This window comes from Eptatretus burgeri, chromosome 9 (genome assembly GCF_056783735.1).
Source record: "Eptatretus burgeri isolate ZD-2024b chromosome 9, Ebu_testis_v1, whole genome shotgun sequence".
Taxonomy (NCBI): domain Eukaryota; kingdom Metazoa; phylum Chordata; class Myxini; order Myxiniformes; family Myxinidae; genus Eptatretus; species Eptatretus burgeri.
This window is the reverse complement of record NC_140969.1, coordinates 80,015,011-80,040,208: the sequence shown is the minus strand read 5'-3', so window position 1 is coordinate 80,040,208 and position 25,198 is coordinate 80,015,011. Positions and strand designations below refer to the sequence as shown.

The 25,198-nt window shown below is 42.4% G+C and overlaps 1 protein-coding gene across 4 annotated transcripts in view; it reads right to left on the bottom strand.

The window, feature by feature from the left end:
* Positions 1 to 25,198, bottom strand: part of COL22A1 (collagen type XXII alpha 1 chain) — a 287,830-nt gene that overhangs the window by 137,193 nt on the left and 125,439 nt on the right. For all 4 annotated transcript variants that reach the window (XM_085895736.1, XM_085895737.1, XM_085895738.1 and 1 more), the window contains 7 exons: positions 15,342 to 15,377; positions 12,601 to 12,654; positions 9,555 to 9,599; positions 9,396 to 9,449; positions 9,060 to 9,104; positions 8,898 to 8,960; positions 8,238 to 8,291 (listed from right to left, as the gene is read on the bottom strand). In XM_085895736.1, coding sequence (XP_085751862.1) covers positions 8,238 to 8,291; positions 8,898 to 8,960; positions 9,060 to 9,104; positions 9,396 to 9,449; positions 9,555 to 9,599; positions 12,601 to 12,654; positions 15,342 to 15,377 — 351 coding nt within the window. The remainder of the gene's footprint in view (positions 1 to 8,237; positions 8,292 to 8,897; positions 8,961 to 9,059; positions 9,105 to 9,395; positions 9,450 to 9,554; positions 9,600 to 12,600; positions 12,655 to 15,341; positions 15,378 to 25,198) is intronic.

Here is a 25,198-nt window from a genome sequence, read left to right as displayed (position 1 = left end):
GAATGGAACAACGCCAATACAACCATTATACCAGTACACTGGTACTCATTTCACGAACTTCAGAAGGATAACAGGCTGAATCAACCCCACATTGTGTTAATTCAGTGGCAACAGAGCTTAAACTCAGGACCCTAAAATCCCAAGCCAGCCACCTGAACCACCAAACCATTTGTTTGCTTATTTGCTTTCCTGTTAACACCATCTGCATTTTTCGTATCTTTTCACGAGAAAAGATCATTCCTTGACAAACAAATTTCAGGAAAATAAGTAACCAAAGTGTTAACTCTGCATTTGCCTCCAAATCTAGAGTACCCAACTTACCCTGTTCTGCCCCAATCTTACCACCTCACACCCACTTTCTACGAGTTTGTGTCCTTCTCATCCAAGAAGATGGAAAAAGTCCTGTCTAGTCCCCACTGCTTCAGTGATGGACCCAAAGGTCATCAGTCCCAACGTTCTCAAATCCTGCTCTGCTGCTCGTGCTTCTTCTCTGTCTGCCATATTCAACCTGGGCTTCTCCTTTGGCCATTCCACTTTTGACTGGAAGTCAGCAAACATCACTCCAATCCACAAGAAGGATGCAAAAACTGATCCTCTCCACCACAGACCAGTAAGCTTACTTACAATTACAAGCAAAGTCCTGGAATCAATCATTGCTGCTGATGTCAAGTCCTCCCTGTTTTCAAACAGCCTGATCACTGGTCTTCAGTTTTGATCCCATCTCAAAGTCATTCAACTCTGGACGTGTCGCTTCTCCTCTCAAAGCAATGGTTTCAGGCCATACATCTCAAAGACGATGTCAAGACCATCTCCTTGGACATATCTCAGGTCTGGCTTCCTGTTTTGCTTGTCAAGCTCTCAGCTGTGGTGCAGAAGGCTGCCTTCATTCTTGGATTTTAGACTTCCTCCACTAATGCAATCAATGTGTTTCGATCAATGCACCCACCCTCAACTCTCCTCTCTTAGTAGAGGCTGGAGAGCTCCATGGCAGTGTGTTGTGCCCAATCTTGTTCCTCATGCACATAAACAACCGCTTTGATGCGCTGGATAACCCTCTCTTCCTTTTTGCAAACTACGCATTGTGTTGTACAGTACCCCCATCCTATTGGAAGGCAGACTGCAGCTGCATCACTTTCTGCTAATCTGGAGAATACAAGATGGTGATCTGATAAATGGAAAGTGTCCTTCATTCTTGGGAAATCTCACATTCGCACCTGTCATACTGGAAGGATCGTCACACAAACCCACTTATCGATGTCACTGAAATTACATGCTCAGTCACTGGAAGAGGTTCAGTTTCTTGAACTTCACAGCCTCATCACGAGCCGTGACATCTCCTAGAAGTCGAACAACTAATAAAGCTGGCCTAAAAGTCAACTGCAGACTGGGAATCCTTTGTCATTCCCAGTCTTGTCTTGAAAACTCAAAGCTACCTCCAGTCTACAAGACCTTTGTCCATAGTTAAATCGAGTACTGCTCTCTCCTATTGACCAGTGCACTAGCAGCACATGTCTCTTCTGGATCATGTGGAATTGAAAGTTCTGAACATTGTTGGAATTTTCCATGATGAAGCTGAAGCAGAAGGTCTGTTGCTTGGACATCAAAATGAGGCTCTCTGCTTTTTGATTTTTTTGACCATCTCTCCTCCGGTCTCGCTCCCTTTGCTCTTTCAGCCCTCAGACCACCCCCCCCCCCAGAAACTTCAGAATGTACACATTCTTTCAGTAATCCCCTACTGGTTTAAGTTCCAAAATCAAGGCTGATGCACACCTCAATCCTTTGTTTCTTGCAACTTCCATCTGTGGAATCTCCATCCAGAGTTGACATTAAATCCTATGTTGCTTCCCTCCAGGATTCAGTCAGGTAGTGCACTGCCATCTCATATCATCCACCATCCTCACCCAGAATACTTTTTTTTACTCCCATTAGGGCCCTGTCACACCTTGACGTTTTAACCAGCAATGGCAATGTATAAAAATGTATGTAAAACGTTGGCGTACACTGAAATTTTGATGTTTTCTTTTAAGTTTTGGGCGTATTCATAACATGTTGGTCGTATGCATAACATTAGTAACGGGCACAGAACGTTTCGTTGTGTTTTGATAACAATTACCAACGAATGCTTAGCCTGTTGTCGGCGTTCACAACCTATGCCCAACGATAGTTTAACTTACGCATAGCTCGTTAAACGTATCGCCGGCGAACTCGTGGCGTAACCTGCCACACGCCGATTTAAATCATAACCGCCTGAGAATTTGAAGTGTCAACATCGCAGTCACACCTTGACGATTTTGCCAGTGTATGCCGACCTATGAAAAATGTTTCTAAAACGCTAGGCGCACGTCAAATACGGTATAGGTAAGTTGTGTATACGTTAAGAGTAGGCTGGAAAACAATGAAGTACGCTGTCATATCACGTGGTACGTGTAATATGTCGTGAAATTTCAAGCATGCTGAAAATTTTACGACTTACTCGGCGTATGGCTAACACATTCCGCATGCGTTGTCATATGTTCCTGGCACGCTCCGCGATTGTTTACACACGATGGACACATGTTACTTGTAGGTTACTCATAAGTTGAAACACGTCAAGGTAATATCTAATATTTAACATACCCGCAAACTAATTTTCAACCAATGGGTAACGTCCTTTTAACCTATGAGTAGCGTGCTCTGAACCTATGTTTAACGTGCTTGAAACCTATGAGTAACGTGCATTGAACCTATTTGTAACTTGCCTTGAACCAATGACTAGCGTGCTATGAACCTATGAGTAATGTGCGTTTAACCTATGTGTAGCATGCTTTGAACCTAAGTATAACGTGCTTCTAACCTTTGAGTAACATGCTATGAACCTATGTGTAACATATCTCAAACGCACATTGTCGGATGTAGAAGAATTAGATTGACGTCTTCCGGATGAACACAGCACTTACTGAACGTGTTTCTAACTTACATCTACCGTGTAATGGCGTATTGGCAGCGTTTAGGGGAATTGGTATATACAAATGGGCTTCACAGGAGGAACCCATCATTGTTCCAGACTCCATGTTGAATAGATCAATGCCAGTAGTATCAGTAGTAGGAATACTATTAGCAGTAGTTGGTGTGTGTGACAGTAGTAATAGTAGTAGTAGTTGTAGTAGTAGCATTGGTAGTAGTAGTATATCTATGTCAGTAGTAGTAGTAGTAGTAGTCGTCGTATGTCTATGTCAGTAGTAGTAGTAGCTCTATGTCAGTAGTAGTAGTTGTAGTAGTAGGTCCATGTCAGTAGTAGTAGTAGTAGGTGAGCGTGATGGGGAGGGTGTGGGTGATGATGGATCCTCTTATCGTCCACGAATAGGAGACTACTTTGCACCATTGTTCGATGTTCTTTTCAGCTAATTATTTTTCCTCATTCCCACGATGAAATATTTCTTTGTTTTACTTTTTAAAGTATTAAAAACGACTTTGACAAATGCATAATGTACTAGTAATGAACACAGAATGCTTCGATAACTTATACATGTTATACCAATGATTTGTTAGTTAGATTTGTTAGATTATACCAACATATACATGTTATACCAACCAACAACCTATGCCCAACGATAGTCTAGCGTATGAATAGCATAATAATTCCCAAGTACGTTATTCATAGGTTATAAATAAGTCACGGGTACCCTAAACATTACTTTGATGTGTTTTGAGGTATGATGAACTTTCAAGTAGCGTGTTGCGAAGTGTGAACAACGTCCGTGTAGCGTGTTTACAAAACGTTACTCATAGGTTAGAAATAAGTTTCGGGTACGCGAATGTTACCTCTACGTGTTTCGACTTATGAGTAACATATAATTAACGTGTGTCAACGATCGCATAACGTACCTCCAACTTATGGCCAGCGTAGCGGAACGTGTGAGCCAAACGCCGAGTACGTCGTAAAATTTCAAGCATGCAAAATTTTTTGGACAACCAAAAAGTATAACGTTTTAAACCAGCGTAATACGACCTATGGTAGTGTTTTTCAGCATGCTCTTAACGTACACAAAACGTACCCACAACGTATTCGACGTGTGCCAGCGTTTTAGACAAATTTTTCATAAATCGGCATAAGCTGGCTCAATCGTCAAGGTGTGACAGCCCTTTAACCTGTTCTAACCCAACCTTCTTACTTACAGGTGGTAATGTTTCCTTCCCTCTTTCTCTCTCTCCCCTCTTTTTCTGTTCATTCATTTTTCAACTCTGGACTTTGCTTTATTGTGGAAACTCTTGCCCTGATGATCCACTGTCAGTTTTTTTTGTACACATGATCGAGGCTCGTGGAAGAGCGAGAGCAGAATGGAAGGTAACAAAATGGAAAGGGGGAAACACTAACAGTAGAGTAGAAGTGAGTGTGAGAGAGGGAGAGAGATTGAGAGAGTGAGAGTGAGAGTGAGAGTGAGAGTGAGAGTGAGAGTGAGAGTGAGAGTGAGAGTGAGAGTGAGAGTGAGAGTGAGAGAGAGATAGAGATATAGACCAAGGGGAGGAGGAGAAGGAAAGATGTGGGTGAACAAGCTGTATACAAACTGAATAAAACACATCAAGTAGGGAAGGAGAAAGTAGGGATAAATCATAAAAGGAACAAATGAACTGACCAATAACAAACGAAAAGAGGTGAAGGAGAGAAGGAAAAATCACAACAACCTGGAAAAAGGAAGTGCTTGGGAATGGGGTCATTTGAGGTAGAAGACATCATCCTGTTGGGAAAAATTGGACTGGACAGACTGGGGAAGTTGGTTCCACAAGTGATAGAAAAGAAGAACAAATGCGTGGAGGTGAGCAGTGAGCAGTGAGCAGTGAGCCTGGATTTTGAGAATATAAAAAGAAGAGGGTTACTGACAGACCACGTGCACCATGCAGAAACCCCGGAGGGACAGAGCCATGATGGGACAGAGGATGCAGGACTACAAAGGAGGCAATAGAATACAGAGGCCACCAACCTGTCTGCGATGCAAAAGTAACAAGAAAAAGAGCAATTCGAGATTGCAGAACCTCGCCAGGACTTTTGTGTAGTTTTGTGTACTGGTGTGTTATGTAATTAATAAGAGACATAATTAGAACTGCGATTTATAACTGCTGGAAGTGATGATCAGGTACCAAGATGTCCCGCTTTGATGCAACCCTGCTTTGATCGGACACCTGACCCTGACCCATGACATTTTTTTTATTATTATTCAATTGAATTTAGAATGGGATTAAAATAAATTCAATTGAAATCAAATGGAAGACCAAATAGGAACAGTCCTGCATTGGAGTAATCAGAGGGAACCCAAACAAGAAAAAAACAAAGATGAAGTCACGAGGAGGAACCTGGATAGGATTCGCATTTCAGCTGCTATTAATCTACTGTCAAATCCACCTAGGCACAGCTATGTGAGCCACATTCAAAATAAATAAAAAATAAAAAAGAACCCAGATCAAAAAATTAAATAGTTTTGGCTGCCAGACCATGCATCCAATCAAGTTGAAATTCCAAACATGGATTCCTTATGGCTACAAGATCATAATTGTGGTTTCATGTTGATTGATGAAGCGGTTACAGAGAAAACATTATTTAATATTTTCCTCAATTCAATACGGCTGCCAAACCACGTGACCGATCAATTTTTCCTAAACAAGCTTGTACATGCATGGCTTGGGGAACGTTTGTGTGAAGTTTCCCCTCGGTCTGTCCAGCTGTTTTGGAGAAGATTTTTTATGGGTTTTAGGATAAATCCACTGTGGCTGGAAAACCATGTGACCTAAGATGTCATATGTTTGAACCTTTTATTCCTCATGGATCGGCGGTCATACATGTAAAGTTTCATCTTGATCTGTTCAGTCACTTCAGAGAAGATTTTTGTAGGTTTTTAAAAAACAATGCGGCTGCCGAATCAGTGACTGATGACGTCATCAATATTTTTTCAGTGCACCATTTTATCCCGAGATGACACTCGAAAATTTTCATACTGATAAGATGTATCATTCTACATATGCAATTATGACGTCATAACAAAAGCACCTTTGACGTCTGAAAAAAAAAATCACACTTATTCCCTATGAGGAGTACTTGCCATGTGCCAAGTTTAAATTTTTTCCTTGGTGTGTTTTCAGAGATAGAGGTCCAAAGTTTTTTTTTCGTTTTTCCAACATGGCTGCCACACCACGTGACCTATGACGTCATAATTATCATTAGAACATTCTACATGAGTCGTCGCACATATGGTGAAAATGTCTCAGTTCGACAAGAATATGCGGAGCCAAACACGAAAGTTCTGTGCGGAGAAACAAACAAACATACAAGAAGATGACGACGTGCAGAGCACGATACTTGCAAAATCCATAAAACAAATTTGACTTCTACAATAATTGGTGGTTGAAATAAATGACAAAATATGCAAATATTCTTCAAATTTCAGTTATTCGGATGAAAATTGACAATCTTAGAAATTTGGCCTGTGCTCACCGTTTGGCCAATGTTAACCTCAAAAATAATTGGCTGGTTGAATTCAGTGACTGAAATATAAATGCTCTTCAAAATTCAAGTCAATTGGATGAAAATTGAGGATTTTAGAAATACCACCTTAGTTGTTGACCTTTGGCATATGTTAACCTTTTGACCTTTTCACCTCAAAAACAATAGGCTTCTTCCACATGACAAACTCTACCATGTGGTGAAGTTTCGTGAAGATTATGACCTGTTGGTGATAAACAGACGAACTAACAAATAGACAGACAAACAGACAGAATAACAAAATCCACCAACCAATATACTGTACTTGAAAAATCTTTGATTTTCTAAGTAACAAACGGAACCAAATGCAATACTCTTTTCTTTGGTGAGTGTAACAGGCCAAGACAGTCAGCTTCATCACTGGAGATCAGTACATAAGGGAAAGCAAGCTTGTGTGGAAGGATTCCCAGGCTTCGTTAATATCAGGGGCAGTAAATATAGGAGACCAGGACTGAAGTGAGATGGCTGCTTGCAGTCCCTGTCAATCTGCTTAAGTGAAATGCCAGACTCGTTGGTGTTGCATCAGCTCCGTGGTAATACCCAGAGAGATGTTGACTCTCACAAGCATATCTTAAGATGAACATGTGGTGATTGTTCCTTTCAGTATGCTGGTTCAGATGATGATGCGTACACCAGAGCAAGAAAATCTCACTCTCACGAACAATGCAATGACGTGTTGTAAATGAAGTTCGGCTGATTATTACTCCTCCGTCGTCTCTCCAGCGGTTGGTGAAGAAAGAAAGATTTAATGCCGCTGAGTCACTGCAGCTTTAGAATGGCGTCAAAAATGGCAAGCAGAAAAGGAATAATCATTTGTTGCAGTCGTGGTTGTTTAACCGAAGAAAAGAAATCAACTTCGCTCCAAAGTCTTGACAAAATCGAACCAGAAGTCACTATTAAAAATAATGACGTGTTGAGTGACTCGTAAATAGGGATGAGAAAGACTGATACGTAAAGGCTCGCAAGCTTCCTACATGTCGTCCAGGCCAGCTCCCGTGAGTCCTCGGCCTTTTTAACATCCCATGTGTTGATTAGCTCTCTGGAAAGATGCAACTGATTGGCTATCAGGATAGGCGATTTCCATTAGTGGAGATATGGATAGCCATCTCTGCTAATGCCCTGTTCGATCCCCGCAAACAGAATTCAAAAAGCTTGCCTAGTTTCGGAGATAATTTTTTAGGTGATTCTCATTAGCGGAGATATTTTTACGTCATAACTTTTTTTCTAGGAGGAATCTTCAAAATCGGAGATGGTTACTGTCTGCACAGGGTATTTCTACATATATACGCCAAGTTTCAGGAAGTTTCGATAAAAACTGTAGGCTGCGAAACAAAAAAGTCCACAAGAACAACAACGTGAGTAAGACTTAGAGATCCTCCATGAGGATCTAAAAAAAATAATCACCCCCTGTATTATTGCAGTATATATTGAAGCTTAATATTCCACCCAACATCACCCCTCCTCATCCCACATGTAGTATTTATGTTCTGGTCTGACCCATCTCACCCTCTCACCCACCTGTGCTTCGTTAATACATAGATAGCCCCTTAAATCACATTTATTATACAGTTATCACCTATGAGAGAGGTGTTGGCTTTTACCTTTACTCTCCTAGCAATTCCTAATAGCACTTTTTCTGCACTATAAATGAATTTTCAATGATAGGAACACAAGTTTTTGTGTCAAATTTCGATGTATTTTTCTGGTGGTGGATCATCTTACATACCTTTTCACCCTTCATGCCTTTGGCTCCATCCACACCAGGAGGTCCTTGCAATCCCTGCAGGAATAAATTACAATTAGAGTTAAAACATTTTTTTAAGCAAGTGTAGTTCTATGTCTCGTCTTTTTTTTAAATCCCTTCACTTATTCCCACCTTATTTGGGGTCAGCAAGGCCCAAGTCCTGATGGATCTGCCTGGTCAGGGCTGACATTTGACCGGCAAGAATTTGGAATTTGTTCAGGGTGCCGGTGACAAGTCACCTACTCATCGGATTGCGCAAAGAAAATACAGGAGAAAATACATGATGGGATCTTTAACGTCCACCAATGTCCCTTGTGCTGGCAGGCAGGTCCTCCTGCTCAACATCCTTCCAATGGACGATGCACAAATTGATACATCACTCTGCATGTGAAGCACCAGCGATAGTTTATAGCTGTGTCGAGATCCAAACCCAGGCTAGACAGCTCAAAGGCGAGTGTCTATACCTCTAAGCTCTCTGGCTAATCCACAACTGTACTTGTACGTTCTGCACTTAAAATTATAAACGACTTTTAATGGATACATTAGAGGCGGGAGGTGTGAATGGCCGAATATCTCACAAATGTAATAATAAAAACCATGACAATTCTAATCACAACGTGTCGAATTCTAAGTTGTCCTCACCTGGTTTCCATGTACTCCAGCCAGTCCAGGAAGACCCCTCTTGCCTGGAACTCCATGATCTCCCTGTCACTCATGCATGATGTTTAAAGACAATGACGTCAAAGATATTTTACAAAGCATGAAAGCATCAGAATAAGGCAAAAAGAGAGGAGTTTCTCCCACCTTTCCTCCGCGCAATCCTCTTAAACCTTGGTCTCCGGGCTCACCCTAAAAAGGACAAATACTTATGGAGTTAAAAAGTTGACAATGAGTTTGTGACCCTGATGTGACCTTAAAATGGCCTTTGGTTGCTGTCCTCGTTGGTAGAAAGTGGATATCAGAAAGGTTGGTGGTAATGGGATAAATCCACCTCGACTCATTTGCAGCAACGTTTCGAAAAATCTGACACGACAGCTTTTCCATGAAACAAATTTCCCCCCAAAAATCAGAAAAGGAAATAAACTGGTTTCCAGATTAAATTATCCCCTTAAGCTTTTAATCTTCAACTTGAGTGATTACCTTTTGACCAGACTTGCCAGGAAGTCCATCCAAACGTCTCTCTCCTTTGTCACCCTAACAAGAAAGAATGACTATTTGAGGGGAAGTAATGCTTAGAGTAATATAAATTACCATTTAATGTGCACGTACGTATACTCATATGAGTAACTCCTTCCATACCGTGAAGTTTGGAGAACCATCTTTTCCATCGACGCCTGGCAAACCCTGGAAAGTATAAGATGTAGAAAGTCCTGCTTTCTAAAATGTGTAAATCTTTCATATTTGGTGTTAAATATTAAATTTGTAACAAATATCTACCAGTTTTCTTTCTTATGACTCAAATGAACAGCCACATGGCATTGGATAGCATGATGTCTGCACAAAACACAATATAATTATTGAGTCATTAAATTGAATGACTTTATGTCACAGCAACTCAGTTTTTTCTGAATGGAAACCCAAAGCAGATCTCATTTGTATGAGTAATACAATTCTTGACAAAGAAGCAAATCTATTATATGTATCTTTTTTTGGCCTTAAAATGTACATTGCTTGTTTGAAGCTCCTCACTGGCACACATCACTCACTCCCTATTGCTTGCGGCATACCTCACATGCAGTGTCCCACAAGGTACAAAATCATGCCCCACTATTTTCTTGGCAATGGTTAATGATGCAGCTGTCACCTCTGCATATCACTGGAAATACGTTGATGATGTTAGCCTTATTGATATTGTAGACGAGGAAAAAACAGAGGAACAAATGAATGGAGGTGAGCGGTGATCCTGGATTTAGGTAGCTTCAGCACAAGGGGGTTGATGGTGGACTGTGTGAGCCCTGCAGAAAAGTTGGGTAATGTCCAAGCATGGAAAGAGCAGAGGGTGCAAGACCAGAAAGGACACAGTAGAAGACAGAGACCACTGACCTGTCTGCGATGGCGAAGTGATACACTCAAAGACTCAGCTTCAGCCCAGGAGATTCCAATGATCTTGAAGGCCTTGGTTTCCACAGCATCAAGCTGAGCAAGATGTGAGGCAGGGGAGCCAGCCCAGAGGAGAGAGAGCAGAAGTTCATGTATGCCAAGGAAGGACTTTGTACGACAGAGGATGCCGAGTCAGCGGCTGGCCTTGGAGGCCAATTTTGAAATGTGGTTTGCTCAAGCAAGATCATGGCTGATAGTGAGACCCAGGAGGTTGAATGACTGAACTTCCTCCAGAGGATTGTTAAGAAACCACAGGAGTGTTTGCCAGATGTACTTTTCGGAGAGAGGGCGAGAGCGTGAGATTTTTTATGATTGAATGACATATTCCAAGTGTTTGACGAGCTTGTGAACTTTTTTAAGGTCTGAAGAGAGGGAAGAGGCTGCAAGCCTGCTTTTCTGAAGGATGAAGGTGTCATGGCAATGTCCTAACAGCTTTCCTTGAATTACTAAAACAAAGACAATTCACAAGGTTCAAATTCAGCTCGATCAAAATGTAGACTGAGGTTTCTTTAGTCAATGTACATCACTCATCTACTCTTCAACATAGATCGATAGTGAATGATGTTCAGTGACATATCTTGGCATCTATGGCTGGTTTGGCAGTTGAGGGATTTAAAATCTTATTTTGGAGACCTTTAAGACCCACAGCTGTTGAGCCTTATCGCAAATTTCGCATGGCTGCACAAGGAATAAATAGTCAGGATGGGTTGTGTGAGGGGTGTTCAGTCAGGAAAAGGTAATTGGATGCAATGAACTATGTAATTTTACGAACCGTGTTTTCTTACATTTAAACATCCAAATTCAATGTGTGTAAAGTTGACATTAAGCTGGACATGTGGTTGATCACAGACCTTTATTGCATGCTTGGTGTTGGCTTAATGGTTAGGGTGGTGGGCTTGGGATCTGAGGATCCTGCATTCAAACCCCACTAACCATTGAATTAATACCAGGTGGGGTTGAGTCTGCCTGCCATCCTTCTGAGGTCGGCAAAATGAGTGCCAGTTTGCTAGTATACTGTGTCAGAGTGGCAACCCATCCAGGATTGTGTCCAATAGCCCAGGAAACTGCTGAGGCAGCACTAACGCTCTGCACAGAGTATGGTTCCGATGGATGGATGGATGGATGTGGTTGATCACAGACCTTTATTGCATGCCTGGTGTTGGCTTAATGGTGTAGGTGGCTGGCTTAAGATCTTTGGGCCTTGAGTTCAAGCTCCTCTTGGCAGTTGAATTAACACCAGGTTGGGTTGACTCAGCCTGTCATCCTTCTGAGGTTGGCGAAATGAGTACCAGTGTTCTGGTAATAAAGGGCACTGCATTGGCGTCAGAGCCACACCCCCCGAAAATGATGCAATCAGCAGCCACATGCTAGCTATCAAGTCTATTAAGTCTCATAAGTTTGTCTTGTTCAGTCTCGAGCTTGGGAAATAGAATGAAATGGATACCCTCTACTTTCCTGAGATAGATGCTGTGTGGGTCCAAACGTCTCATAGAGGCACATCTCTTGAGCATGTGGTTTTCATGCCTCAATGCAATGCTGTCAGCCCAATACAGGATTTGTCTGCTCGAAAAGATTGTGGAAATGTCTTTTGCAAGTACATGTGACTTAACGATGCTCTTCAATTGTTCAAGTGATCATAATCATGGATCGGTCTATTCTACGAGGCAAGGTATGGAAATACTTGTGCATGGAAAAGTTGAATCATCTTTGGAAGGTAGACAAAAGTGACAAGGCTGAAAAAAAACGAGATTTAATGACCTAACATTGTCAAATCAATCAATGGAGTCATTGGCACATCTACACCTCGAAAAAATGATTAAAAATAACAAGCAGCCAGAGCTGCTGAATGTGCATGAATGAGTCAATGGAGTGGCATTATTAGACTCTCTGGTCAAATGAGGAAGTTGAAAGCAAACTTCAGCTGGTAAAGGAGAGACGACTGTGTTTTGAAGATATATTCCAGGTGTCATACTCACCAACTTAAATCTCTCACCTTAATGACAAGGTCACAAAGTAATTAAGGCACAGCGAGAGGTAGAGACCACTTGTCCCATTATGGCTATTCCATATTCACATGCCATGAGCACCTGCACTTATTGCTGGAAGTGCTTCTTATATACAGTTAAACCCAACAGGAAAAGCATTTTGTACCCCTCTTAAACCCCAATATTCGTGCAGCAGTCATACATTTGAAACACATTTTGGAATTCAGGCTCATGTATAGTAAGTGATGCAGCTGACTCACTGGCAAACCAGGCAGGCCTCTTGACCCAGAAGAACCAGGAGGTCCCGCTATGCCCTGCAAAGAGAAAATGTTTAGTAATGGAGGTTTCACCTTTCCTGTACCACACCTCATGAAGCTACAAAATTTCGATCAATCCATATTTTGTGCTTCCCTTCTGTGATGATCATTTGAATCAGAAACATTCTATACTATTTTCCATTTTCATCTCATGTGCACGTATGTAGCTGGTGCCCTGATGTTTAGGGCATTGGACTTGCATCCTAAAGGTTGTTGGTTCAGATCTGTTGAAATGTAGCAGTATTAAACCTGCAAGCTCCTGCAGATTGAACTACTCAATTCAGACCATGAGCATTTTTCGAGCAGCGTCGGAAGGCTCACAAATAGCCTTCTGGAAGGGTGTCATCTGCCTGCCCTGCTTAATCTGGTCTATGCACGGTGCATGCAGTCTATACTTTGCATTTGACTCTCAATGCCCTCGACACACAGAGGGAGAGCACTAAATACACAAATATGGCAGCACAGCCCACATCCCTCCAAATGGGAAAAATTCTTCAACTGTCATCATGGAAAATAAAACAACTCCATGCTTGTTTTTAACCACAACACTTCAGCTTAGCAATCTTCACTTGTCACCAAGCTTCCTCAAAATTATCACTTCCACTGCATAAATCCACACCTCGCAGATATAACAACTTGCTGCGCTTCACACAGTTCATAAATTATAGTTTGTCTATCCAGAGTCAATTTTTTTTCTTTCACAGCAAAACATGTAAAATATGCATTGAAATCGAAGTCATGTGACACTGAAGTGTGTCCAATGTTATTCTGGTTTGAAAAATATATTGCTTGGGGCAATTTGTTGATTACTGATGAAAATATGGTACGCTTTAGACTAACCCCCCTCCTCCTCCTCCCCCCTGCAACCCACCCTGCCCCTCCCGTACCCCCTGTCTTCCTCAATACCCCCAATTTGTAGATCCTTCTATTTTTCCTTCCCCTTACTCATACCTTCCCACAAACTTATTTTCCTTCCGAAAGGCACTTAAAAAAACAAACTTTTGGGAACTATAAACCCATGCACCACAAAACACTTGCTCCAAAGTTCCTGGTCAACAGGGGGTACCTGCCATACATCCAACCTGTTCAGGCATCGGTTACACAGTTAACTGAGTTTCTGAAGTGTAGCGGGGAAAGAAGGTATTAAAAGAAAAATGAACATTCCAACTTAGTTGCACTCTATGAAAGACAGATCAAAACAAGGTGCATTAGTTGCAGGTGCCCCCCTGTTGTTCCAGACTTTTGCAGCAAGTGCTGGTGTGGCACATGGCTACTAATAGCTAAGAAGTGCTATTTGTATATAGTCTTTCAGTGGAAGGCTTGCAAGCTCAACTCTTTGGGGGAAATGCACTCCATACTGATGATGACCAGTGAGCTAGAAATGCATCTGTGGATTGATTCCCCACCCATAGGAGGTGGGCTGCACAAAGGCTTCTCAGGTCTTAAGGCTGACTGATATTGTGGGTAGCAGTGCAACAGCTGACATTTCATTTAACAGTGGGTGTTTCTGTCTGCACTTTGTCTCGAAGTTACACTTCAACGATAATTGTTCCCCCCACCAATGAATGTGGACAAAGTTATGTTTGCATGCCTGACTGTTTGTCTGTGTATCTTTCTGTGAGCAGGATATCTCAAGAAGTTATTGACTGCTTATGACAAAACTTGGTGGAGAGGTAAGGTGTGTGTGTATGTGTGTGTGTGTGTGTGTGTGTGTGTGTGTGTGTGTGTGTGTGTGTGTGTGTGTGTGTGTGTGTGACAAGAACAAGCCGATTCGATTTTGGTTCAGGTCTGGATGCAGATCCGGCCCATCGGTGAGATACAAAACCTAAACTGTTCAACCTAGCGAAGGTACACACTCTACTGAGTGCTGCTCTAGTTTTTACTTGAGTCTCCATTTCCAAACTCCCTTAACTTTCTTTCTCTCTGATCATCCTCCCTCTTCACAATTTTGCACCCTCCCCCTCTTTTTTGGCACAAAGTAATATAAATAGATAGATTCCCCCATTCTCAACCAAAAGCACACTTTCTATCTTTCATCTTTACTGATTTGCGTTCCTTCTGATGACTCCAATGCAGCATTTGGTTTTCCGTTTGATGATGTTTGTACCATATCCTGATGGTGTGTGGACTGTACTTCCCCGCTGACGGACCTCTGGTAGCTTGTACCTGTTGCTGCGTTTGAGCCTGGGGATGAACTGCCAAAATCTGTCTATCCGGGGTTCATCCCCACATCTTTGTTCTTTGTTCCTTTCACACAATTCTCTTTATCTAATTCTTTTTTTAATTTTCTTTTTGTTCATTTTCCTTTCTTTTATCTCACCTTTACTCTTAATTTCTCTCTTTATTTATCTATCAGTCTAAAGAGAAGTGAATTCTTACAATTTTTTTTTTGAGCCTCACGTGGCTGTGCCTGGATGGGTTTGAGGATGGAGCAGTGGCAGTTGAAATCTGAATCCTATCCAGGTTCCACCGGATGACTCAGTGTTTGCTCTTTGCTTATCCAGGTTCTTTCTGATGACTATTTGACTATATACTGGAACGTATGTCACACCCACATACTGAAACAATAAAAAAATGAAATACCTGCCTTAAATTTTAAAAATATACTGCAAAGATAGATCAACAACAATAATGGCCAAGTTGGATATTGGTAAAAGAGAAAGAAATTGATTTTAAAAGCTTACTTGCTCACCAGGAGCCCCTGGTACACCTGCATTTCCCTGGGGGAAGAAAAAAAGGGGGGGGGTGGGGCAATAAATAAATGAGATGATATTAGAATCCATAAACATCATTACTAAAAAATATGAATTTAAATTGTACAAGTCTGGAGACGGCGATGGTTCACGAGCAATGTACACGGTTCGCCTTTTTTATTTTTTGACCTTCGAGGGGACGCCATGGGCAAACTGGTGGGGATCGGGAAAAACGTAAATGATGAAAGTTGTAGTACTCGAAGAGCACTACTTGCATACCAACTTTCATTCGAAACAGTTGAAAACCATAGGAGCTCAATGCCCAATTTATTGATTTTTTTTGACATTTTCTAAGTTCGTGACCTTGTGACCTTGACCTTGAGACGAAAATAAAAAAATCGAGCTCCGTGGGGCTATGCAGGTGCCATTGGGCTAACAATATACCAAAACCCCTGCCAGATTAGACAAACCCCCTCGGAGAAGATGTAACTTGAAACCGGCTACCCCCTAAAAACACATGTTTTTTGGGCGTGGCTCCACCCATAATGGGCACAGCATGCCCATTCTCAGGAAAACACAACTAGATCATGATAGAAACCTCCCACCAAAATTTTATCAAGATCGGATCAAAACCCATGGAGCTATGCTCGGAACAGACAGAGAGACAGACAGACAGACAGACAGACAGACAGACAGACAGACAGACAGACAGACAGACAGACAGACAGACAGACAGACAGACAGACACCCATATAGTGCTGCAGAATGGTGCCACATAACAGACCAATTGTGCATTTTGGGTGATAAGCACGAAAATTGGCACAGGTGTAGCTTTTAATGTGCTGAACATTTCTAGATATGGGGCCATTTGAGTTTCTTTCCAAGATGGCCACCAAATTCAAAATGGCTGCCACTGAGTAAAAAACTGCTTTCTGACTTGTTTATAATATTCAAATGTACTAATTTCATATTTTCCATGCTCTTTAACTATGGTATTGCATAGTTAGTTTCTATATTGATGTTTGCATATTTCAACAATGCAACAATTTAAAAAATGGCGCAGAAATCCAAGATGGCCATGATGCTTAAGCAGTTGAGGAGATCTACCTCCATATCTTGCACAGTGTTATCATGAGACTCAACTATGTCTTTCACATGACTGAGCCACCTATAAAGCAACAACAAATAAGCATATAGGCACAAACAGTGCGACAGTTCAGTGTTCACATTCACAATAATCTACTAGTATTCGAAATATAAATAAATATAAATGTTGGCAGATGCACAATGAGCGAGGTCCGACTACTAGAACATATTGAACTCACCTGGCATTGTCCTGCTTTGGTTGGCTGTAAAGTTGGCCTCATATCCAATATTCAGTTGGCCCCATATCTAATATATGTTGGCCCCATATCTAAGTTGGCCCCATGTAAAAAATTCAGTGGCCCCATCTATATATTAATACTGAAGGACCAATTTTGTGCTCCTCCTAGCGGTCGTGTCACGTTTTTCTCGGTACTGTGACCTGGACTGAAAGAAACTTCGTACCTGTAAGAGTGCATCGCACATAGGGGCAATAGTCAACTTTCAACTCTGAAGCAGAATAAACACTTTTCGTTGAGACGGGGGCGAGGAGTGAAGAGGCGGGGGCGGGGGATGAAGAGACGGGGGGCAAGGTAAGCAAACTTTTGGGCGGGGGTAAGCAAATTGAAAGCGGGAGACGGGGGGAAATGGGGCGGGGGCTGGGGTGAATTAGGCAGGGTTGCGTGGGAGGGGTGGAGAGGGGGCGGGGGAGAGGGAGGGGGGGAATCAAGAGACGGGGGGGGCAGGGGTAATTAAATTTTTCGGCGGCGGTAAGCAAATTGAAAGAGGGGGGTGGGAGGGGGGTGGGAGGCGGGGGGAATGGGGCAGGGGCGGGGCTTGAGTAGGTGGGGGCAAGCACGCCCTGTCCAGTTCATGTCCCTCGAGTGTGGTTGAGCTGGTGAGGGTGGTTGAATGAACGGAATCCGTCTGTGACGGGGTTTCGGCTCGTATCTAATATTGTTCAGTAGGTAAAACACTACAACTGTGCAAAGTTTCATGCTTATCACCAAAAGTGCACAATACTTCCACCATTGTCCTCATCTGATCCAACTACTGCATACATGCCTTCATATGAAGCAGGCGGGGAACCGAAACTTCTGGTACTGTTGGTTCTTTTGTATGTAGGGAAGCTGGTGGTATGCTGGTGTATTCTGCTGGCAATTCTGATAAAGTCTTCTCTTTAGACTCACTTTGCCGGAGGATCTCTGTCTCTCTCTACTCCATGGACATCGTTGTTTGGGTGCTGAAAGAGGGATATTCCTGAAAGAGCTGCGAGACAGTTGGTATCGCCTGGGCATCAGTGGCATTGCTTGATTGCTGCACTATGTCTGATCCACCCATTATCAACCCAACGAGGCTCGTCAGAGACTTAGAAACTGATTGGTGCTGACACTCCTTGGAGAATTTCCCCATAAATACAGACTTTTCAAGCTTCAGAATGTTCTTACCAACGATTTCAGCTGCCTTTACCAACACGATAGCCTCCTCGTCAAAGTCACTTTCAAATGCTCTCTTTAGTGCCAGTCCTATGTCATCCTGAAAAGCAAGAAGAACGTTCCTGCCTTGCTTGTGGGCTTGTAAGTCTGGTATGTTGGCTAATATTCATTATTTCAGTCTGGTCGAGTGTTCTCGAGTAGATGTGTCTGCTCCCAGGTCATTTAGTCTTGAAGTGTAAATCTCATTTAAATCTGCTAGTTTGAACACCGGTGCGACGTCATTCTCCATGCTTTCTGCATGACAGTCTTCAACATACGAAAGCAGCTCTGCCAGGACAATGCCGTGCAGTTGTTTATCAGAAGAACTTTCTCCGCTGTCAGAGCAATTCACTGACTCTGCTTTCTTGTAGAGGGTTTTTACGCAATTGCTGTGGTACATTGCATCTTAGGACATCATATCTCCAGCGCTCAATTTGGCAACTAACATATGGTCTTGCAAAATTTCTGCACATCGCCGAACATTTCTGTCTAGTTTCTCCATCGATGCTTTTTGGAGTTTATCTGATTTTTCACCACAAAAGAAGCAAGTGTCGTGCGATGTGCTGGCTCACCACCAATGCTGTAGCGAGTAACTTTCTTTTTTGGCGAGTCACTGTTGGTTTCACACTCATCTATTTTCCTGTTTTCTACCCGTTGAAGTTTGGTATTGTACTTATCCTTGCATTTTTTGCCATTTAGCTGCATTAGACTTTAGAGTTGAGGCAACTCCTGTTCCATTGTCTAACCTTGATAAGTTTATATTATCTGGAAGACTGAAGCTCTTTGAATCTTATCAAATAACCTGCAAGATTATCATAAAGTGTACCAATGTCAATATCAGTCCACTTTGAATCAGCTGGGCATCGCAGTGGTTATTTTGATGTCTCTTGACACAAAATGCATTTTGTCCAATCTATCGGCGATGATGATTCAAATGTTGAAGGAGTTTCTGGACGTTGTCTGGGGTCTAAATTCTTGAAGGATTTAGCAATTGTTGGTATTTTGATTACGACACCACCACCACAGCTTCGACAACTAACAACAGCATGCACTGTGATATGGAGATACTGATCTGAAAGAAGAAGATGAAGGATGAATGAATGGATGAATGGGTGCGATGTACACAGATTTACTGGAAGAACGTTAACTGTGATGCATGGTACAATTACCACATTACACGTTCATATGTTTGTCACCATTTTATCATGGAGCAGCCATTTTGAATTTGGCAGCCATTTTGAATTTGAAAGCCATCTTGGTTAAGAAATGAAGAACATGTGAAACGTAAGGGAAAAATTAGTGACATTTCACATTTCTGGTCAATTTTCCAACCAATCATAGGAAATATATTCATTTATATGGTTGTATCAAAATGACCGCCATCTTGGAAAAAAATTTCAGTTGGCCCCATATCTAATATTGTTCAGTCGGTAAAACACTACAACTGTGCAAAGTTTCATGCTCATCACCAAAAGTGCACAATACTTCCACCATTCTGCAGCACTATAACGAATATAGTGGTCACTTACTGACTCGTGAACCAATATTTGGATCTCCTTGTCCATTTGTTAATAGAAAGGTATGGGTAAAACGAAGTACATAAGACAACTTGGCCTGTTAATGCCTGCACACACAGACATCAGTGAATGGTCATGTACTCAAGGAACATGCTGCTGGCATCATTGATTTTTTTTCTATGCAGAGATCCAGGATCATTGACGAGCTGGGTAACAGATAGTGGAAGTTAGACATGTGACAATAGGGTGAAGGAAATAAGAACATATAAACAATCAGCATCACGTTGTGCAGATGAATTTGCAAGTAGAAAAAGGTAACAAGTTTACTGTAATGTATTTAAGAGTCAGAGATGAAGACTCTGATGTGGGAACAACAGGGTTATTCCTGGCCATGGGCACAACACAGCATCGGGACAAAGGTGGGTTACATGACTCCTCTTAAGCATGCCCCGGTCATATGAAAGCGAACACACAACGCACAGCAAGGGGGTCATGAGACAAGAGGGGCGGGAGAGGGAAAGACAAAACAGTGGGGAACAGACATTAGGAGATCTGTGAAAGGGAGAGGGATGGGGCAGGGAACACATGGTATCCAAGATGGACAGTACAGGGACTTTCAGGAAGGAAAGCAGGGAATTTGAAGGAGGTGGGTTTGGGGTGGATTAACAGGGTAGAAAAGATCGAGGTTTTCTTTTTTTGCAAAATTAGCATAACTACTGATACATCTCATCTCAGTGATGCACACGCAGCAGGCTGGAAATTACCGGTTCCATTTGTTTGCAACAACGCATACCCAATGCCATATGAATAGCTATCACAACTGAGAACAAGCACCTTTGATGGGTCATAATGGACAAGTAATGGCGAGGATGACAGCATGGTTTTAGCAGCCTTGAACGCTTTTGTTTGGGCAGCTTCCCATTTCCAGACAATGCTTTTCTTGAGGAGAACATGCAGAGGTTCGACGGTTATGGTGAGTTGAGGCAGGAAATTACCAAAGTAGGTCAACATACCCAGGAATGCACGAAGTTCTGAATTGTTTTGTGGCATTGATGCATTCACAATTGGTGTTCATGTTGTGACTTGCCAGTCTCGAGGTGTTCATGTTGTGACTTGCCAGTCACTAGTATGTCATCCTGAAATATGACTGTCTTTGGTACAGTTTCCAATAACGTCTCCATCTTGCGTTGGAAGATTGGTGCAGCAGGAATCTGTTGTACATGTAGAGTCCTCGATGAGTGTTGATGCATGTGTAGGGCTTGGAATCATCATCCAGTTCCATTTGAGCATAGGCATTGGTCAAGTCAAGCTTAGTGAATGTCTGGCCACCCATGACAGTGGTGAACAGATCTTCTGCTTTGGGCAAAGGATAGCCATCCAGCTTTGAATGGTGGTTGATTGTCGTGTCGCAGTCCTCACAAATGCGCACTGTTCCATCTACTTTGAGAATTGGAACAATAGGTGCCGCACAGTCGGAGTACTCGACTGGTGAGATGATGCCCTCACACTGCAGGCGGTCAAGCTCACATTCGATTATTGATCGCATCATGTCGGGCATAGGTACAGCCTTATGGAACAATGGCTGAACATCTGCAGAAACATAAATCCTCACTTTAGGCACTGCAAAGGTGCCAACACCATGGCTGAACAGGCCAGGGTACTTGTTGAGCACTGTATCGTATCCAGCATCAGAGTTGGAGACTGTTTACATCACTCCAATTAAGTCTGATTATTCATAACCAATCTTGGCCTAAGAGAGTTGGTCCTTCTCCACGCACTATCAGTAGCGGTATGACATGAACACTGTTTCCATATCCTACAGTCACGTTAGCTGAGCCAACTACAGGAACCACGTCCTTGGTGTATGTTCTCAAGCCAGTCGATACAGGCTGGAGTGCAGGAGCTTCTCTCTGAGGGTAGATGGAGGTGAACTTGCTATCTCCCATAATTGATCTGGAAGCAGCGGTATCAACTACCATCCTCACCGGGATCTTATGGATTATTACATCAACTATAATTGGAGTATCGAGCTCTTTGTTCCAATGGAGAAAAGCTCATTAAGTTCCTTGGAGTGGTGGGGCCATGGAGGGGCATGTGACAGAAAGCGCAGGAGGATAAGAAAAGTGACAGAGGTCCATAAGGCCATGAACCTCACCCTTCAGCTGAGCTATAGCAAAGAAATTAAGGATGTTGTATATTTGATTGTCTCAATAAATTGAGATGTGATGCAGCAGAACGATCCCATGGCACTGGAGATGAATGTCTTGTGCAGATTACAAAGTCAGAATGGCCAAGAAAAGATGGCTCAACAGAGTATTCTCAGTTGTTGAGTGGTTTCCGATGGCAGTTTGGTGATATGATAAGCTCAAAAGATGTTGTGGCTTATTGCAAGGCCAAGGGGCTCCAAAGATTGCACCTTTCAATGAGTTTATTGCAGAAAATAATTGGAGGATCTTACAAAGGATAATGTGAGAATATGAAGGGACAGGGTGAGAATGTGGCATTTTCCAGCAATTAATATAATGGTCTTTGTGGTTGATCATTTACTTATTTCTAGATATGCAAACAAGAATACAGCCACTGCTTTCCTGCTGCAGGGGTAAATAACTGTTTGGCATAAGGTTGTTACTTGTAAAGTGGCAGAGATTAATTTGTTTAATTTGAAGCAAATTTATTATTTTATTGAATTTCACCCTCAACAAGACAGAGAGCTACTAAATATGTCGGGCTACAGAGAAAAAGAAGAGGAGGAATAAGTATCAAAACCTTCACCAAGTCCCAAAACCAAAAACACTGCTTCACTAGAAGACCACTGTGCATGAGGGGTAAATATGCCAGGCAGAAAATACATTTTCCAACTGCCATTTGGACACCATCTCCGTACTGGATGGCCGTTGGCTCTCAGAGGAAGCTCATTTGCCCTTTGTCGGGTGTTGTTTTTAGTCCTGACAGGGTGTCACAGTTTCCCTCCTCACTCGCAAAGCCTGTGAGAGGTGTCGGTTTAGTCGCCGACAACCCGACCATGCATCAGGTAGGTTACCAGTGGCGGTCCAAAAAGACTGACCTGACAAAAGACTGAGATAAATCATTGATGGAGATCAACAATAACAGAGGTTCCAAAATGTTTTCCTGTCGGTGGATGCCAGCCTTCAAGAGTACAATGGAAGAGGAAATGCTGCCAGACTGCATTTAAGAAGAGAACCATCGATGCCATTTGGACACAGCTTCGTGAGTCTGTCTGCATGCTACTTGGTATCAAATGCCTGGAAGATGTCTCGTAAGGTGGCCTTCACCTCCCCATTAAGGTTCAGGCCATCCATTGCTCAGAGTGGGGGATCTATTTATTACATGCACAAATATGGCAGAATTTTTGACTCGTCTCCCCTCCACCCCAGATGTGCAGGACATATCCCTTCCCTTCCCTCCCCTTACTCTGATCACCTGTTGTGATCTTATTTCCTTTTTCTCCCCACTCATCACACATTCCCCTAATATTTTTCCTGCCATGCTTTCTTCTATTGCTTTTCTCATTTTTGTACAGCTCCAGCCACCCACCCACCGGCCCCAGTGTGGAGGTAAGAACTAGATGGGCGCAAAGCAGAAGGCACAGTGATCTGAAATCGAAGAGTCTGAAAAGGGATATAATTTGACATCTGCAACAATAATGGACTTTTCAAGTTTGCTTATGATGGGAAGAGGGTGACTAGTACATAGTGAAAGGGATTTGTCTTGGCAGTATTTGTTCGAAGATGAGTATTGTTTCCCAATGATGGCAGACAGTTGTCTGAGAAAGACCTCACAAAGAACATTGGAAGAAGAGCAAGCAGGACAGATGCATCGTGATTTTTGCTTTTTACATGGAGGATCTGAGGCTCATGGGACAGCTTGTATGTACACAGATCAAATGCAGGAAAATGTCAACAACATAGTTAATGAGATTTGAACCTGGAAACCAGCATCACGACGTATGTGCGGAGCCGTCTGGTTAACTTGCTGAAGAAAATGTCGTTGTTCAGAAACTTTTTTTCCATCTTCTATGTTATAAGGAGTATCAAAATTATTTCAGGGGCTAGCAGGATGGTTTGGAGGTATGCACACTCACCTCTAAGCTGTCTAGCCTATATTTGAATATCGGTCCAGCTATCAACTGTCATCCTGGTATTTCACAGGCAGAATGATTCAACAATAAGTGTGATGTCCTGTCTGCTGGCATTAGTCGGTGGACCTTAAAGATCCCACAGTGTCCTTCGAGAAAGGTAGGTGAGCTATTTCCGGCACACTGTTCAAATTCCAAATTCCTCCCCTAACCTATAGAGGGCATTGAATCAGCGGCACAACCACGCCCTCAGCCAATGATGCTACCCATGTGTCCTTTCACTCCTTGAGATCTCTCTTACTCTCACCTATACTCTGCTTTTGGTGTTTCCCCCTTCCCATTTTGTTCCCTTCCATTCTGCTCTAGCACATGCACAAGCCTCAATCTTCCATTCAAAAAACAAAAACTACTTCCACCATCTTTTGGGTCGCTCAGAGGAGGTGTCTGGCCCAATTGTCTTTCCCAATTCGACAGGCCAGGCCTGACATTTGACTGAAGGTGGCAGGAATTTGGAATTTGTTCATGGTGCCATCGATAATTATTCACCTACTCTTCACAAAAGATACCATGTGATCTAAAACACCCACCAACTCATGATAGCAGATAAACAACCAGGTTAACATTCATCTGAAGGATGGTACACTTTATGATGCAACGCATTGTTTGTGAAGCACATATCCAACAGTTTATTGTGAGGTTGGGAATGTAACCAAGAGTAGACAGCTCAAAGGTGAGTGCACTACCTCTGCACCATCCTATCACACTGGAGCTTGTTTACTTAGGCTTCAGAAATTATTTGTACAATTTCCAAATGAAAACGTCACTGAAAAACCTCACATCTAATATTCCTATGAGGTTCGGCAATTTTCAGGTTTTAAGCTTTTGTTTTCCTGATACAGTATAGATGTATACATGTATATATACACTTACAGTACAAGCAAACATACCCGGCATTGCTCCCCTCTCTCATCCCACCCCTGCCTCCTCCCACCCAATCCCTCCCCCCTCTGAACTCCCACCTCACCTCTTCCCTTTTCTCCTCTCACCCTTTCCAAGCCTCCTCCCTCCTATCCACCGCTTCCCAGATATCATATAATAAACTCCCTCCACTCCCCCCTCCCACACCACCCCTCTCCTCATAGAGAGCGGTTGTTTCTAGCAATATAAAGTACTAGCGGGGTACCCTGGCTATGCACGGGAGGGGGCTGGACAGCCGATTCGCGAATGACTTGGGCAAAAAAACTTACTGCAGCTGACACGAACAGAAGTAATGTGGGTGACATTTCAATGATGGCCGCAAGTATCGTTTCGATAATGGCAAAACTGAAAATGCCGAATCCTCAAACGTCATACGTGGAAACCCTAACATAATTTCCTGATTCTGCTTTAAACTCAATCTCTCTATATTTTCATTCCAAACAGCAGAATTCCAATCACTAATTAATACTGTACCATTAATATATCAAAATACAAACACTCATGAGGTAGACGGATATAGATGCCGTTCTCACGTAACACCCAATACAGACAAATCTGCCGGCAAGAAAGGGCCGAAAAAAAGCACTTCATATGGATCGAAAATTAAAATCATAATTGTATTGAGAAATTTATGAAACTTCCCAACCACCTTAGAATGGATAAAAGCGGGATCATTCGGGTGGAAACTCAAAATCACAA